Source organism: Ptychodera flava, chromosome 1 (genome assembly GCF_041260155.1).
Source record: "Ptychodera flava strain L36383 chromosome 1, AS_Pfla_20210202, whole genome shotgun sequence".
Classification (NCBI taxonomy): domain Eukaryota; kingdom Metazoa; phylum Hemichordata; class Enteropneusta; family Ptychoderidae; genus Ptychodera; species Ptychodera flava.
Genome location: NC_091928.1, coordinates 3072536 through 3085662, shown reverse-complemented (window position 1 = coordinate 3085662; position 13127 = coordinate 3072536). Strand labels below are relative to the sequence as shown.

General features: G+C 36.2%; 2 protein-coding genes across 2 annotated transcripts; both read right to left on the bottom strand.

The window, feature by feature from the left end:
* Nucleotides 1-330: 330 nt before the first annotated feature.
* On the bottom strand, nucleotides 331-9275 carry LOC139118998 (tyrosine-protein kinase receptor Tie-1-like). The gene is made up of 13 exons (XM_070682639.1): nucleotides 8964-9275; nucleotides 8285-8602; nucleotides 6957-7519; nucleotides 6616-6707; nucleotides 6176-6262; nucleotides 4540-4752; nucleotides 4134-4244; nucleotides 3281-3452; nucleotides 2115-2237; nucleotides 1843-1954; nucleotides 1090-1186; nucleotides 739-838; nucleotides 331-620 (listed from the first exon to the last, which is right to left on the bottom strand). Exons 8-13 carry the CDS (start codon nucleotides 3302-3304, stop codon nucleotides 573-575), a joined length of 504 nt encoding a protein of 167 aa, XP_070538740.1. The 5' UTR covers nucleotides 3305-3452; nucleotides 4134-4244; nucleotides 4540-4752; nucleotides 6176-6262; nucleotides 6616-6707; nucleotides 6957-7519; nucleotides 8285-8602; nucleotides 8964-9275; the 3' UTR covers nucleotides 331-572.
* Nucleotides 6969-12056, bottom strand: LOC139149302 (receptor-type tyrosine-protein phosphatase F-like). The gene is made up of 5 exons (XM_070721035.1): nucleotides 11687-12056; nucleotides 10561-10767; nucleotides 8994-9281; nucleotides 7241-7519; nucleotides 6969-7156 (listed from the first exon to the last, which is right to left on the bottom strand). The coding sequence occupies exons 1-5, from the start codon at nucleotides 12054-12056 to the stop codon at nucleotides 6969-6971; spliced, it is 1332 nt and encodes a 443-aa protein (XP_070577136.1).
* Between the last annotated feature and the right edge of the window lie 1071 nt (nucleotides 12057-13127).

Sequence of the window (13127 nt, the reverse complement as noted above, 5' to 3'; positions counted from 1 at the left end):
GTACTTCAATATTTTTTTGTAGTTTTATTTACTTAAAATTATAGGTCTTTTGACAAATTCAAACATAATCTAGATTGCGTCTGTCTTTCTCTCTGCTCAACACTCAGACCCTTAGGAGCTCACCTTTTCGGCCGGTTCGATCTTGTGACAACTGCATGGAGAACAAACAACTCCAGTATAGTAAAATTAGCCACAGAAGTTGATATAAGTTTGGTAAGGTTTTCATAAACTTATTACACTCTGTGAATGATCTTATGTTAAACACTATAAAGACAAATGATAAGCTTATTTTTCGTATACATGGTCATCACAGACATCTTGGTAAAGGCGTATAAACAAACAATCGACATCAGATATTTAATATGTAATTCTAAATGTGACATGCGAAAACGAAGACTTTTCCGATCAAATGACAATTAAAAAGACAAACTATAATTGTTTCATTCATATATCAACAAGCTGCATCTCTGAATTGTCCACAAAATCGATGACAAGTCTTTTTCTTCCAAATACAGATAATGATGCAATTGCTGAAATATCTTTACACATCATGCGGGCTTTTGTCGGTTTTTCTAATCAATTCCAACATGCTTTGGGTAACTCATCAAGTCCAAGTATGCCTGGAAAAAACAAAAACCGGAAGTAGATTAATTACCACTAACCATAAGCTTATTGTTTTGTAGAAGTGTTAATGTTCCTTTGAATTTGTCTCATGTAAACAACATTTTTACAGCTTACCTTTGCGGTATTGGTGTATGTATTCAGCGCTGAGGCTAATTCTTCAAATTTCGGTCTCTGAAGCGGCGATATTTGGCAACATTGCTTTATCATATCACACCTACAGGAGAAAAGGTGAAGCCATAATTTATACCGTAAATGAAAACACAAGGACATAGAACTTGCTAGAAAGCTTGATATATGTGATGTCAATAAGCGTCAAGTGGTTACAAACAATTTTCTTTTGGTCCTGGAGTGTAAAGTAAAACCCATTTTCTCTGAAACGGTATTCATAGCACGAATACTCTACAATTAATAGCATATATCTGAAAATATTTAAATTGGCTTTATGACAAGTCAGAAGACACTCACAACTTCTGCCCACATATCGGCGGTCTTGGTAGTTCATAGCCCGCATTTAACTTCTCCGCGAGGTGAATCAAGTTGATCGATGCATACGGAGTTTCACCTTTGTAGTGGAGAATAGTTTATAAAAATAGATTTCATTTATTTGGTTTATAACATATTATTAAAGGGGATTTAGTGCGAAATTGGGCTCCAGGAATGGGAAAATGGACACAATTTCCTCATTTTTCATGGTGGACTTCATAAAGAAATGGTACTTTACATGAATAAATGTCAGTAAGGAAGATTTATTGTATGATTAAAAGATATCACTTTGTTCCGAAAATCTTCAAAATTTCTGCCTAAAATACATCTGAGGACTTCTGTGTTCATGCTTTAAGCGCTTTACGTTAACTTGTACAAAATCAAACAATATAATGTGATTAAACAGATAATTGTTCAGAAATTACTACTGCGAAGTGAACAATCCATTCATTTGCAGCTAACTCGATCGGCAAGACTTCAATAAATAAAATACATTGTGCATATTTCAAACACTCCATAATAAATCTGCAAAACACTAGATCAGATAATAGAGTCTATAGATATGACAACTTGTGCAAAATTTCAGCAATGATTGGTCAACAGATGTTCAGAAACACGTTTCTAGTTTCTCGACATTGCTACCAGTCAAACACTCTCAAACTAAATTTTAAGAGACTTAAATTACAGTGTATAAGTCAAAAAAGATTTGTCCCACGTGAGCTATGTAAGGTTTACCTAAGGTCATTGTATGCCAGAGGACGACGCCAAACGCCCAGACATCTGACTTTGATGTAAACTTCAGGTCAACCAGGGATTCAATCGCCATCCACCTCTCAGGACAGCTTCCCTGAAATATGGAGAATACGATATAACATGTCCTGACATTGAATTGTGGTTTATGATAGCTATTCCTTTGATGACGATGGCACATATTGAGGAACCTTTTAACTGCGAGAAAAAAATGAAAATATCATGATATCAGCTCCTTCTATGCAAACATTACATACCTCAGCCTTTGCCATAAAGGATGCACTATCTATGACATTAGATGCATATCCGAAGTTGGATATTTTGCAGTGTAAAGACCAGTCCACTAGGATGTGCTTTGGAGAAAGGTATCTGTGAACTATCTGAAAATGATAAAACGAAACAATGGATAAAATCTATAAGACTATAAGATACTATAAGATATATGGGCTATAAGATCCCATCGGTAATTTCAAAAACTTGACAGTCCGCTGTTCATAGTGCACGGGCCTTTGACGTGTTGAATGCTTGGTCTATCTGCCCGAGTTTTGCACGTTCATAGAAAAAGAGGCATTTTTGGTTCATCGTCACGGTCCATCATTGAGGGGGATTTGAAAAACATAAGATTTCAATCGCGATTCCTCCACCCAACCCCTCAGTATTTGGAAATGCAGCCTAATAACAGCTAGCCCATAACAACCTTATAAGGTTATTCACAAAATATTGAAATTGATGTCCGAGTACTTGGTACAGCAGATGTTGTCTGAGACGTATCTAACTGTCCAGGACAATACCAAAGCGTACAATGTACAAGGACATAAATCTCTGTATTTTGTGAATAACCATATTATTGTTTACCTTTTTTACTCCAATTTTACCAGTCAAAATTAAAGCGTTTTGAGAATGCCCTGTCGTACACTTCATCGCACGATCATGAACAGACTGGGAACCCATTCAGAGTATCAGCTAAGCGCACAGAACAAAAGGTCAACCCGGAATAGAATTGTACCGGTAGTTCAGCAGTATAATTTCACATACTATAGCTTCACAGGTTTTGAACTGACCATTTTTCGCTTTGTGAAGTGAAATAGTTAGATGTAAAATGTTTGCAACAACATTCTGAAATCCCGTCTTGTTTTCCCTGTATTAACGTAAATTTGTTTTAAGGTCAATTGTCCAATAGCGTCCAATATCAGTAAAAGTCATTTTATTCCGTGTCAATGTTGTCAGACGCCACATCGTACCGAAACTTGCTGTTCACCGAAACTCCATTACAGACACATGTGTAGTATAATAAGGTGTAGGCCAACATGGCTACTAGATTGATACACACGTTCATACTATGTTCATACTTACATGCATACGTACGTACGTAGAGTGATTATTCCAGAGAAAAAACAACAAAATTCACAAACCATAAGCTTACCCCTAGCTCCTCCAAATGTTTCATTCCTTCTGCAATATCGAGGGTAAATGATAATAACTGTTTCTCGGTCAAAATCTCGTATTTCTTGTTATTGTAAATTTGGAACGAACTTCCTCTATTGTTGACCAAAGATTTCCTTGTATCAAATACTCCAGCAATATAAATGTTGGTGCTACCATTCGAGAAAGACAAAATAATACGGGGATAAATGATATATTTACCTCTGCCCTATGATTCATACAGCTAATATTTTGAGTACATGTTTGCATACTGATGTAATTAATGCCCTCTGTTGTAAACATTTTATCTCGGAGCATCCCTCACGTGAGCAACGCCTGTGAAGGTTGGTTCAAGATCGTATGAGGAGACAGTGTCACACCTTTAATTATTGGTAAAACTTAAATGAGAACAATCGAGACGGGATATTCCATGGTGTGATTTTGTTGTATCTTAAGAAACAATCAACGACTGACGGAAATTTCCATGTGATGACCACTGAATAATGATGATAATTTTCTAGTCATGTAAGTTTAGAAAATTATAAATTTTTTATAGAATGTACACTGACGACGATTTGAATTTCAGACATAAAACATCACGTTGCCATCTCGTAATAAAGATTTAAAATGGTGCGACAATCAACATCTTGGTACGTCAGCTTCAGTTACTGAAAGCATTACGATCCAGACTGGTATTCACCTAACTACGAGCGCAAAATCCATTTTTATTAAAAGAATTAGTTTTAATTGCAAGGCTCCTTGTTTACTTGTTATAAGAAAAATATGTCTACTCTAGCAGATATACTTTAAAGATTTTCATTTGCCATATTTATGCAAATATTATAAAAACATACCTGACTCAGTGCACACTCCAAGCAATTGTACAACATTAGGATGACTGGGTATGTTTTTCATTAAGACGCTTTCTCTGAGAATATCAGCTTCCTGATCGGAGTTGCTTCCATCTAGAAGAGTTTAATTGGGAAACTAAATGATTGACATGTTTGGTTAATTTCCTGACATTTCATCCACCATCTTTGCTTTGGTGTATGTCGTTTCATTATCATAAACTGCATGAAGTCGGGTTTATGTGATTAGGAACATAAACACATAGCAACTCATAGAGACGGTGTTTACAAGTATCATGATTTGTATTATTCAGACAATAAGGTTTAAATAAAAGGTAGGCTGAAAGTAAAATTGCATAGCAACATTGATGAGATTCTCATATTAAAAGTTATTCAGTCATGAAATACAAACCTTTCGCCTTTTTAACGGCTACTTCAGTTATACCTTTCCTACCACCAATATTCCAAGCCTTTGCTACAGCTATCTGATGTGTTTTTCCACTCCAGAGTACATTACGTATGTAATCATTTCACGTGGGAATTCGAACGCAGTTTGTCCAATTTTCATGTAAATTCCATCGCTTCTCTTGTTAGGAGACAAGTCAGTGTACGTACTCTCCTTGTTCTTTTATGAATAAAAGACGCATTGTTATTTATTCATTTAATGATTATCTGTTTAATATTTTCGTTAATTGGTTCGTTATTTCACTTAAAGGGACATTAGCTGTAACATTTTACTAATTTTTACTACTCTGTTTCAATGTATCAACTACAGAATTTTACTATAATCCTATCATCACGACCAATGCCCGGTGTCCTGCTTGCCAACACAGCCTGTGTATGTGAAATGGCCATTGTTATTGTTGATAATGTATTATAGTCCGGACCTGTATACATAATTTAAACAATAACAATGCAGATTATACTCATATAGGGTATATTTATGAGCTAATATTAGGAATTTCTCCATTGTTCAGGGATTCAAACCAGAAACTGCAAATGATACACAGAAAAAACAAATTAAATAAAAATGACGAAAGTTACAGCTAATGGATCTTTAGGTATTTGAAATCAATATGTGCGAACGATATCATTTTATGAACAAACTCGGGCAAAAAAAAAGAAAAATGCGAAACTGTTAAAGCCTATTTTGTATGCCTACTTTGGTTCATTAGAATTGACGTTCCCATCTTTCTATTTTTCTCATCATTTTCTTGAATTCGACAAAACTGATTGAGTCCCTTAGCAGTTTGGCAACAGCGTGGTTGTTATTTTGCTTTAATAAATAAAATTATTGCAACATGACTGGAACTAATTCGGGATAATGGGATGGTGAAGTAAGCTTGTTTTAATCTGCAAATGTAAGCTCATCTGCTTTTCTTTTTAAGTCATACACTTGTTTTTATGAGTAATTTGTAATATTGCAACATTCCAATATATAGCACCTAATACTGTTGAAAAATCTGAGATCCATATCCCAAATGAGTTCCAATCGAGTTTGACGGGACCAAACTTTATTTTCATCCAAGCGTACATTTACCCCCTGTATTTGCATTGGAGTGTGGAGTGCAACAGTATGAGCATTCGTAACCCGAACAACTTTAATTCGTGAAATAATGATAGTTAAACTGTGTTTCTATGTTGTTTATATTTCTACCGAAAGACGGTCCGGTGGAAAAAATTGAACACCACAAAGGGAACAGAATTGCAGAACGACATCGACAAACTTACACCGAGAAATGAAAGAATTTGAACTTTATGCACATTTTCTCAGTTGATTTTAGATACATAGCTTTACATGTGCACATGAAGATATGACACAGGTGCTCGTGGGCTGCAGGTAGCCTGCCTGATCGATCGATCGATCGATCGCGTAGTCTTGCCTTGCCGTCCATGTATTGTATAGTTGTGGTGGAGGGAAAAGCAACGACTACGTGATCAATTGATCAAGCAGACTACCCAGCCCACGAGTGCCTGTGTTATGTGATAACATGGTAAGCGCATTGTATTCATGAGTAAGGTGTTGTACTAAAACTTATTATACTCACATAACGTACATCTCTGTCGGGTTTCATGTAAACGTTTTCAGAGAAATTATCCGGAACAAGATCCATATACGTGTCATTTTCCTTGTCCTGAGATAAAACAGAGAACACACCTCGGTGCTTACGATATACAGTGATTGAATAGGAAATCAAGTTATCCACTTCCCGTAACTCTCGATCGTGCAGGTGACTTTCTAGGACACCTAAACATCTCAGCTGAATAAGTCAAAGAGTTTCGTCTCTTATCTTTTTTTCGTGATAAAATTATTAAAGGTCTTTGCAAATATTGTTGAGTTACTGGAATTTACAATAATTGTATACTTGAAAGGGTTGATCGAGTTAATGTACTTGATGTAGACGAATGACATCGTTGAAATTCATTAGCTGCTTCTTATATTGAAATAATAAACATAATTTACAATTGCAGACACTGAACGTATTACCATCTTTTTCTGTAAACCACCAGCAGATGATTTTCCCTTCGACGAGCTCTGGGGAATTTCTTCATATGTTGCTTCTAATCGCTTATCCACTTCTGCAATAAAATCGTCGATGAAACAGAATATATTTTGTCCAAGATACAGAAACACCATAACGTTTATCCATTGCTCTCTGTTGGTCCATAAACATTTGTCTGATTATTTGCCTGCCCATGAGTTTTACTGTCTCTGTTTCACAAAACAGGCGATATGAATGAAGAGGCTCTCCGTCGACATGAGTACCTTTCGTGCGATGAATTGCTTGACAGTATAAACAACTATCATTGAAATAGAGCATGCATTACCTTGTTGGGTTGCTACATTGACATAATCCAGCTCAACGCATCTTCTCTGACAACTTTTCTTCCTATTATACCCTTTCTCAATAGTATCAGCAGCACGGTGACAAAGGCGACCATCAACAGTATCAGTGGCGTTGTTAAACCAGCTATGATACCAGTGTTGCTTTGTCCACTTGGTGGATTTAGTGGAGACAATGGTATTGCTGAAGGGAAATTGAATTTGTTAAATTAGAAACAAAACTAGGGATTCAGACGTACAGAACAAGTAGGGAAAAAAACAAATTTACCAGAAGTGACCACGACGATTGTTTCTGATGGCTGACTCCAGTCGATGTTATTTTTTGCTTTGATGTAAATATCGTACGCAGTCTCAGGTTGCAGTTCTGTCAATGTGTACTGAGATTCATGTATCGCTTGTGACTCATCGAAATCTCCTGTACCAGACATTCGACGCCCTACGACAAAGTATTGTGGAAAGCCTCCGTCATATCCAGCTGTCCATGTAACAGTAATATTTTCCCAAGTAACCTCAATAACTGATATATCCGTTGGTGGGTCAGGTTCTCCTATAAAATGTAAAAATCCTGAATTATCAACACGGTGTATACATCTGAATCGATTTGGGTAGAAAGCATCTCCTGGCAATTATAATTCTTTTCTGATCTACCATTTGTAGCGGTTCATTTGAAAGCTCCTGACGTAACAAACTTTTCATCGTCTAACAAATTTTCAAAAATCGAAAATTCAATTTTCCTTCATATAGTTAACATAGGGCTGTCCGCCATTTTAAATTTCAAATACCGGTAAATCTTGAGTAATTCGTTTCTCTAGTACCAGTTTTGCACGGTGACACCCCCCCGATTTTTCTTCTTGATTTTGAAAGACAATGGATGAAATGTTCCTTGAGGAAAGTTTGAGTAAAAGTTTAAATCATTAACTTTCGAGGCACATACTGCCTTAATTAATTACGATATACGAATACGAATGTAGGCCATGGTTGACAGACAGGCCATACTAGGATAATGACCTACTTCTACTTAGTTCATGCTTCAAAGTCATCACTGTCCTTCATGTATCGTTGGTTTTTTATAGAAAGCAAAGCGTGTGTGTTTCTCATTTGCAGAATAATAAATTGTTCTCCAGATTGAGTTCTTAGAACTTTAATCATCAAATAGGAATTAAACGATTCCTGTCAGCAATAAATCAAGACACTTCTTCCAGAAATCGTTTTATCAGTTTTATATTACAAACTTTCTTCACTTTGCTTTGCGAGTGTGTTCTATATGAACGTGACTGTTATGTTTGAGATAATGTATTCCGTATATACTTACTTGTGTCAGTTAAAATGATGTCATGAGTTGAATTTCCAACTATATTTTCCGCTATACACTTGTAGGTTGTGTAATCTTGCGATGGTTGCACGTATGTTATATAGAGCAAACTTCTAATGTATCTACCGGTGTAATTTCTTTCCTCAACCACTGTGATTCTATCGATACCGTTCACTAGTTCCGTTAAAACGCCGTTTACATCTGTATACCAACTAACTTTTGGCATAGGGAAACCACTTGCAATACAAAGTAATGTCGCGTTATGGCCTTGGTGTGCTGAACTCTTGTCCTGATCTTTATTAAGGATCTTTGTAGGATCTAAAGTGGATAAATTATCGATACTGTGTCAACCAATTGTATGTAATAATGCTGCTTACCGACTCCACATCTCTTGAAAATCATTTAAAACTAGATGCACATTAAACATTTATGTTTTTTCAGTCATCGAAATATATCAATAATATAAAAATATAAGACAGTGAACGTCCGAAAGTTGCAGTCAGACTTAGTGCTCGTTCGTTTCGTTGAAAAGACATCGGCTTTGAGAAGAAATCAACGATTCAACAATTCAACATTATGCGTACTTAATTCATCTCTGGCTCCGCGGTCTGTAAGCAGCTCATTTTCTACTTCCCAAAGGGTGCGTTGTAAGTGTGATAGAATTATAACAAATACGTACACTGCACTATGGCAAATAGGCCTATTTTACGTGGTATTATTTGCACGACATTATTGCCTTCACAGTACAGCGGTTTTCCAAACATGTCTTTCCTTGGTATCAACACAAGGCTACTTGTTGTGTTCATTGTTCCATCCATATTCCATGTGATAATATCAGTTGCATTACTGGTGATGTCCTGATCTGCTAAACACCACCTGATATTTGTTGATGGGTAGGAATTGCTGGCTATACACATCAGCGTTGTAGCCTTATCAGCTGTGACTACGATGTTGTCACCGTTGTCATATGTATCGAAGCTTAAACTGCTGAAAGAAACTGTTTGGATTGAAATAAGTATAAGCAGACAAAAAATGAGGGTAGAACAATACAGAACCTTTAGAAAGAAGCAATCAGACGTTTGTTATACGTCAATTAATACATATAATCCTACGTTTGTTTTTTGTTGTTGTTTGACGTCATCGCATACGAGTGACGCATTTGACGAAGCACTATAACTTCGAGGCGAAGGCGAGACGTGATACGGTTCCGCGGAAAAAAACATAACTTAGTCGACGATGTCAAACAATGAAAACTTCCATGGATTATATGTTTATATACTTTGCATATTCAATGCTGTAGTCAAAATATTGAGAGAAAAAAATGAAGGGGAGGGGGTGATAACTATCTGGCAAGACAAATAATCAGCCTATAAACATCATGGATTGTACAAGCCTGGGATTATTCAAGAAGGTCATATGAACGAAAACCATTAGTTGAAGGATTATAGTATGCATAATTTGTAGTGACGAGTTCCCTTTTGCGCTTAAATACATGGATTAGCCAGAAAATGTAAAACTACAAAAGTAAGCAAATGAGAGCTGCCAGAGAGCAATTAAGACCCATTTGATTCTTACATTAAAAATAACAGTAACTAAGTGAATTTCGCTTATAATTCACAAACGATGCTGTATTATTTTCAATTTAAGGACAAATTCTTGGGTCAATATAAGTGATTCCGTGTTAGGTAGAATACGCCTCGGGGACAAATATTCGGAATCTCATTTTTACAATTCTTTTCGTTCAACCACACATTGGTGGCTCATTTTAAAGCTCTTTGGGTAAGAAATATTTTCAATGTCTTAGTTTATCGAAAATCGAAAATTTCTTTTTCTACGTACAGTTAACACAGGGATGGCGGCAATTTTGAATTTCAAATATCGGTAAATGTAAGGTAATTAGTTTCTCTGGTATCAGACTTAGCACTGTGACCCCTGATTTTTTTCTTGATTTGGTAAGAGAATTGGTGAAAAATTCTTTGAGGCGCAAAGCGCGTACTACCTTAATCTCATTACTTCATCTCTTCATAATGTAGCATAACAAATATTTTCAATGTTGATAAGGAATATTTAGATTGGAATAATAAGATTAATAAAGTTTGAGTTATATTAGTGTTCTGACTAGTTTTTGTCGAAACTATTCCATCTACTTACTCTGTACATTCATTGTTTTCCATTCTGCCACATTTGCTTGATCTCTAACCGTAGCCTCATTTATTGCTTGACATTTCAGTGATCTGTTTGATGCTGTTCATAATATGGCGTTAGTTTGAATGTACTTATTGTGTCTTGGAGTCTTGGATCTTGCTGGTTATGTCTTGAAGTCTCACTCTCCGCCGTCTGTTCTTCATCGCCAATGTACCACTGTATTGATGATTTAGGTTTAGCTCCGATTGCAATGCACGTGAATATTTCCTCCACATCATGGGTGAGAGTGATAATGTCAGATGATCCATATGGCAATACTGTTACCGATGTAGGGATCGCTGATTAAAAAGATACATTGCATGTCATATAGTGAACATCAAATCTATATCATATCGTTATGATATTTTGCATATAACAGTGAACTTATTTAAAGTCTCTAAATTCTTGAAGTTGAATATTTCAACAGTGGATGTAGCCTGGACCCTATTCTTTGCTTTTGGCCTTGTACTGTGTTTTCATATTTACATTTCTACTACAGTTTCTTGATCTTTGCATGTAGCATGTTAACCCTTTTCCTGCCAAGTTTATATTTCACCATCAGGTCAAGATGGTTAAAATTAATGAAACACAACATATTCCATATGGTGTATTTTAAACATAATACTGTACATTTGAAAGCTGTTGAAAACATAAATACTGTAAACTTGATTTTTTTGGACTAAAGATGCTATAACAGACCAAGCCAAGTGGGTGAAAATACGTCATGTTTTGGCTCAATACCGCTGTTTACTGACTTGGCTGATGGGGAAGTGATACTGTCTGGCAGGAAAAGGGTTAAAGTACTCATCATGGACTTGCACTGTTGTAATGCTTGTTGATTGAATGCAGTTCTAGATCTGTACATACTATCAGTATACTAGGTGTTCTCAACATCACCATTACGACATTTGTGACTATTTATCTGTATTACTCTAATGTTCCAAATCTTGTTTTCAATGGTGCGTCACAGTCAGAAAAACAAAACGTTGCTTGCTCACGCATATGTTTTGTCGAAGAATATCGTAGACTGACCCCCAGTCACCTGGCTTTGGCAGTAGTTGCTGTGGGCCAAAACATTCATCCCACGATGAACGCCACAGCCTACCGCTTAACGCGACATAGACAGTCTGTTTAGTCCTTTAATTTATTATTTTTGACATTTATATGTCCACAGACTTGGAGGAAGGCAAAGAATGTCGTGGCATTGAATTTACTAACCTTGAATTTCGAGGTAAATATTTGTCTCCTGATGTTTTGTATCAGCATCATTATCTGATTTACATTTAATAGTTTTACCCTCATCATCAAGGGTTGGTGTGTAAGTAAGCTGGCTTGTCACATCTTTGAGATCAGGGTCTTCAGCATTGTCGACTGGAAATTCATCTTGGCCTTGTCTCACCACAGTACCGTACAGCCATTGGATAGTGGGTGCTGGTCTACCAGTGGCCGTACATGATAGATGCGAAGCTTTGTTACGCGTTACCTTCACAATGTCACCACGGTGGTAGTTTTCGATGTGTGGTTCGAGATTTCCTACTGATAATAGGAAAATTACATTTAGTACATTTTCCAAGGAAATAAGTTTCATATAGATGGCAAAGTACTCATGGCTTGTCAATGTATGCCTTGAAGTTCAGTTATATTTTTTTATTTGAATGCCCTGTTGTTAAGATTACCTTTGTCTTAGATAATCGAGTTAATTTTTCAAGTTGTCTTTTTTCAGTCGGTTTAGATAAGGAAACTTAAGTGGACAAATGCGATAGATATTTTTCACTGAATGCAATAAGATTCAAATCATTGCTTAGACTTAATACGGCATGGTCTATAAACTCAAATTAATACTGAAAATCAAGAATCCATTATCTTCAGTTAGATTTTTTAATTTGAGAAATAAGACAAACACACCTAGTAGATTCAATGCTACACTTGTGGACAAGTACACAGTGTTTGCTTCATTCTTTGCCCTACAATTTACTTGTTGATTGTGTTCTTCTTTCCATTGTGGTGTGAAAACCCAGGTGCTAGTTGTTTCGTGCAGTTTACTGCCAGATGGATTTTCTGTCGATGTCTCAGAGATGTCAGTTGTTTGTTCTGATAATCCTAGATACCATTCAATAGACGCTGCTGGTTTGGCTCCGCTAGCAATACACGTAAAGGAATGCTGTACAGTTGCCGAAACGTCTACTGTATCACCAGATGCATATCCCATTGAGTTCTTGTCTGAAATCGTCGGACTGGCCGGAAGTGGTACTGGCAAAAGGAATAAGATTTTAGGTTTGTCAAAGCTGTATAAATACACAGGACTTGTTATAACTGAAACAGCCACGTGATCTGTTCCAAACATGAAGTGATACTTCTACGTAAGTGTTTTAGGGCATCGTTGTTTAATGTTTCACATTCTTGTCCTCACAGTGACCTCACATTGACATGTCTATATGTTCTAATTGTTTACAGAACTATCAATACGGCCCGTTTGAAAGACATTTCTTCAAAAAGGAAAATGAGACGTCTAATGTCATAAGCAACATGTTCTGGATTTCTTAGCATTTTCCGACAGGAAATATCAAAACTCAAGATATATGGATATCTCTTTTCAAGAATGTGCATTTTATGTTTTTTTTTGTAAAAGAGGTTAAGTACATTCTTCTATCATTCCCTT